The sequence below is a fragment of the Sinocyclocheilus rhinocerous genome, unplaced genomic scaffold (assembly GCF_001515625.1).
Source record: "Sinocyclocheilus rhinocerous isolate Xijiao unplaced genomic scaffold, SAMN03320098_v1.1 scaffold497, whole genome shotgun sequence".
In the NCBI taxonomy this organism is placed as follows: Eukaryota; Metazoa; Chordata; class Actinopteri; order Cypriniformes; family Cyprinidae; genus Sinocyclocheilus; species Sinocyclocheilus rhinocerous.
The window spans coordinates 762,751-767,806 of NW_015633189.1; the positions used below are offsets into that span (position 1 = coordinate 762,751).

The 5,056-nt window shown below is 38.4% G+C and overlaps 1 protein-coding gene across 1 annotated transcript in view; it reads right to left on the reverse strand.

Moving 5' to 3' along the window:
- LOC107743785 (voltage-dependent T-type calcium channel subunit alpha-1G-like) overlaps positions 1–4,793 on the reverse strand; it is a 163,081-nt gene extending 158,288 nt beyond the window's left edge. The window contains 1 exon segment of the mRNA XM_016557185.1: positions 4,687–4,793. Within this exon segment, the coding sequence (XP_016412671.1) occupies positions 4,687–4,779 (93 nt within the window). The 5' untranslated portion in view covers positions 4,780–4,793.
- Between the last annotated feature and the right edge of the window lie 263 nt (positions 4,794–5,056).

The following is a 5,056-nucleotide window of genomic DNA, read 5'->3' on the forward strand; positions in this document are numbered from 1 at the left end:
AATCTGATCTTTTCAATTCTGATTTGTGCCACTTCCATATGTGGTACTAAATCCGATCCATGTCAGATGTTTTGCAATGCGACCGCAGTGTGAACGGTCATGTCGGATTTTATGCGGCTTTTACGTCACTCTAGATCGACATTCGTCATAATTCCGCGCTGACGGGAGACACTTTAAAGATTTTACATTCCCAAAGTTATCAAGACAGTAGCGAAAGGTAATCAGTGAAAGTGTGATGTGTCAGAACTCATGTGTATTACAGTGACAACTCGACAAGCAAAACATGAGGGCTCGTATCATAAAAGTTTCAAAACTCTGCTTTCTTTTGTCACAACCTTGTCATTATTTCATAATTTCGCTATCACACTATAAATAAACGCATAATCGCTTACTTTATATCCTCCGTGTTTACTTCCGTATGACGGCACGCTGCGCAAGTGTTGCCAAATCCACAGTTTCCCCGTGGAATTAGGCTACATTTCCTCTGTTGCCGTGAGATGTTTTTCAACTTCGTGGGTTGACGCAACCCCACTAACGCGATGTTTACCTCCCTGAACATGATTGGGCTAGTTTTGGACTAGTTTTGAGAAAGAATTGGGCGGATTTTGTTGTGAAAATCTGGAAACCGTGTTCGTATTGTTCTTTTGCACATGCGGGTCAGTTCAGAACCATGATCTGTTCACACTGGAAATCTGATATTGGCCACATTTAAAACAACAATGTGAACAGCTATACAAAAAAATCGGATCTGAGAAAAAATCGGAATTGAACCATTAGGCTCGCAATGTGAACTTAGCCTTAGTTTACACAACAATGTACAAAAAAATGAAATGTTTTTCTGTTGCATTATTGAAAAGACTTGCATAAAGACAACAAAACAATCCCTATTCACACGGATAACATTGCTTTTTGTATTTTATACAGAAACAATAGCTGTATCATATTAAAAAACTTGCACTTTGAATCAGTTTTTAAAAGTTGGCTTTTTCATGTAAATGAACAGCCAAACAGACAAAATGCATTAAAAAGTTTTCGTTTTTTAGTTGAAAACTTTGTAGTGTTATTTACCTCTTAGGTTATACAAAGATATCATAAAGCTTCACAATACTTTGGAAACAGCTCATGGGTTGAACAGATAAGTTTTATGGTGATTTTTATCCTTCCTGGAGCTCAATAGCCCCTGCTCACCATTTAGTTGTAAGGGTATGAGGGTATGCGATGACAGACCTTCTATGATTTCTAGAGATTTTGTGCATAAGGCACATTTGACTTACAGATACAAAGCTACAAAGAAATTACACTAAAGTTTTCTTCTTTTTTGCACTCATTGCATCATCCCCTCGTAAGCAATAAACCACAAGTGTCATTATTTGAATTACTCCAAGGCAAATGGAATTCCTCAGCAAAACAGCTGACAAAAAGAACAACATATGCTCACTTCACCTGAAGAGAATGCTAAGAAAACCAAGCCAGAACAGATCATACTGTACTGTACAAGAGTTATGTAGTTCAAACCATGCATAAGAATCTCATCATCCACACAGACACACTTACAGGGAGCAATAAAAAGGGAGAGAAAAATAAAGATACGACAAAAGAATAATAGCCAATCGGTACTGTTAAACTCACAGTGAGCTCTCCTCTTAAACATGATACTACTCATTTTCTGCCCCAGAAACCACTTATCTACACCCTCGACTCAACTAAAGCTTGCATAATAACACACATGCACATCCTAATGCTGGAATTTGGTACTTAAAGAACTAGTTCACCTACAAATGAAAAATTTGGCATCATTTACTCACACTCATGTCATATGACTTTTTCTTTTATAAAAACTCGAAAGATGTTTTAAGACATGCAATGAAAGCCGATGGGGACCAAAGCAGCAAATTCACTAAACTGACTAATATTATATGAAAACTCCCAGACATTTTTCAAAATATATTCTTTTGTGTTTCAAAGAAGAAAGTCATGTATTTAGAATGATATGTAGTGACAGAAAATAAAACATTTCCATAAGAAATGAGGAATGCCTGCAGAGGGAAAAAAAGAAAAGAGGAAAGCACTGAAGAAATAAATGATAATGTGTTGTGTGGGCAGAAGAGAAGTGGCACAGAGAGAAAGAGAGAGACGGCAGGCATGCTCCACAGCTTTATTGTATTTCCCTGAATTCCATTATTCCACCAAAGGCATTCTTTTGGAGCTCATGCCGAGGGCTAACCTGAGTCACGTCAGCTATGGAGTCCAGGTGTGTCTCCCTGACAGTGATGGGAGCTGATTGTATGTCTTTGTAAATTTCTTGATGACCAGGTTTGCAATCTTATTTCTGGCAAAGCACACTAATTTGTTTCTAAGACTTATGTTCACAAAGGCTGAATTTATTTGATAAAAAATACAGTAAAAAAAAAACAGAAATACTGTAAAATATTATCACAATTTAAAAAGAACTGTTTTCTGTTTCAATATACTTAAAAAAACTGGATTTTCATCGTGTGTGTGTGTGTGTGTGTGTGTTTTATACATATATTCTACTAAATAATAAGCACTATTCAATTATTCCTCTAGGTATTTTCTCAAGAGTATGTCAATATTGATTTCAAAATCAAGTCTGGATGCAAGCCACTGCACAATTGTTGTATGATTTATGTGATAGTTTGCCTTTAAATATAATATTTATAATCACATCTCACTCACACTCTGTACAGTGAACTTGACCCACTGTCACAATGTAAAGATCACAGTTTAGTATCATTCATTACAGCAACCATTAGCTTAATAACTCAGAAATAAGAGGTGATTCACCTCATGTCACAATCAGTCACACTGTATTCTAAAATGCCTGATTACAATGGCTGTGTGGATGAGTGGCTTTGAAGTCGTGTTTTAGGCACTTCATTTAATGTGGTTTAATCCTCTCTAGGGCCAGGCCATTTCAGGCTCATTTGTTTTTATATAGTCCTCCAAACGCTTATGACACCCCCATAGCATTAGAGGGATCACATAGAGAGGAACAGAGGTTGAAAGTGTTATATAACTTCTAGGAGCCAGAAAAAAGTTTTGGAAATTTATAATTTTCTTCACTTCATGACAGTATTTAGAGCATAGAATGCATCTGACAAAACAAAAGTTTAAAAAAGATCTATCTATCTATCTATCTATCTATCTATCTATCTATCATGAGTTGACTTTTTCTATGTACACAACAGGCCTATTTCTCTCAAATATTGTTCACAAATCTGTCTAAATCTGTGTTAGTGAGCACTTCTCCTTTGCCGAGATAATCCATCCACCTCACAGGTGTGGCATATATCAAGATGCTGATTAGACAGCATGATTATTGCACAGGTGTGCCTTAGGCTGGCCACAATAAAAGGCCACTCTAAAATGTGCAGTTTTACTGTACCCACTCAAGTCGGTTACAACGACGAACTGCAGTCAGGTCGAGACCCCGATGAGGACGGAGAGGTGTTCTCTTCACGGATGAATCCCGGTTTTCACTGTACAGGGCAGATGGCAGACAGCGTGTATGGCGTCGTGTGGGTGAGCGGTTTGCTGATGTCAACGTTGTGGATCGAGTGGCCCATGGTGGCGGTGGGGTTATGGTATGGGCAGGCGTATGTTATGGACAACGAACACAGGTGCATTTTATTGATGGCGTTTTGAATGCACAGAGATACCGTGACGATATCCTGAGGCCCATTGTTGTGCCATTCATCCACGACCATCACTTCATGTTGCAGCATGATAATGCACGGCCCCATGTTGCAAGGATCTGTACACAATTCCTGGAGGCTGAAAACATCCCAGTTCTTGCATGGCCAGCATACTCACCGGACATGTCACCTATTGAGCATGTTTGGGATGCTCTGGATCGTCGTATAAGACAGTGTGTTCCAGTTCCTGCCAATATCCAGCAACTTCGCACAGCCATTGAAGAGGAGTGGACCAACATTCCACAGGCCACAATCAACAACCTGATCAACTCTATGCGAAGGAGATGTGTTGCACTGCGTGAGGCAAATGGTGGTCACACCAGATACTGACTGGTTTTCATTTTACGCAAGCGCTGGGTTGTTTTTTAGAGTGTGTATATATATATATTTATACAGTACATATCCTCTGCCAATGCCCCTAATTGTTATTTTTATATAAAATAATATGTCCTCTATGGAGGACAAAAGTGAATTGTTGCTGGGTCCCAGAATGATAAAATACATCCACAACAGAAAAGAGAGGATAGCTCTCTGAAATCCTTAGGGCAAAACACTCATCAGCAAAAGGAATTTAGCAGATTGAAGTCAAAGTCCCTGAGCCATGTTCCCTAGTCAATGATAAACCAGAGCAGTGTTTTTCCTGTGATAATCTGCTTTGAATTACAGGCGAGGATCTCTTTGTTGCCTATCACCACATGTGGTTTTGGGCATTCCAGTGTCTTTTGGAAGTCATTCAACACAACATGCTTCAGGATATCTAGAGAAACCCAGAGCTCGACGAGAGATGATGACAAACACCTCAAAATAACCCCCATTTTTTGAGTTGTAAAAGTTGTTGGATTTAATTTTAACACCAAGTTAATTTCAAGTCTGTGTCCAGTTACATTTTAATTTGTTTACCATCTGTTCTTTGATCTATTTAAAGTGCATTGGGTTACAAAAGGTTGTGTATTCTAGGAATGAGACTTACCTCCAGTATCTTGCATCGCTCAGTCTCACAGTGGCTGTCCTCACAAGGCTGAAACATCCCCAGAGTAATGCAGTTCAGCAGGATTACCAACATGCTGGCCCTCTCGAACCATGTGGGAAGCAGAAGTTAAGGAATAGTACATAGAAAATACATGCAGTCACAGAAAAATAGCAAAAGTTTTGTTCAGAATTTAAATGAATGACATTATTGCAACCTATGCAGATAAAAAAGTACTTTGGAACAATATTCACTCAGAAATTGACCGCAAATTTCACAAATAATTATAAAGCAACAGCAAGGAACACACTGAGATAAACATACACTGAGATAAACATAAAGATAAACATATACTACATCCAAGCTATCAGCA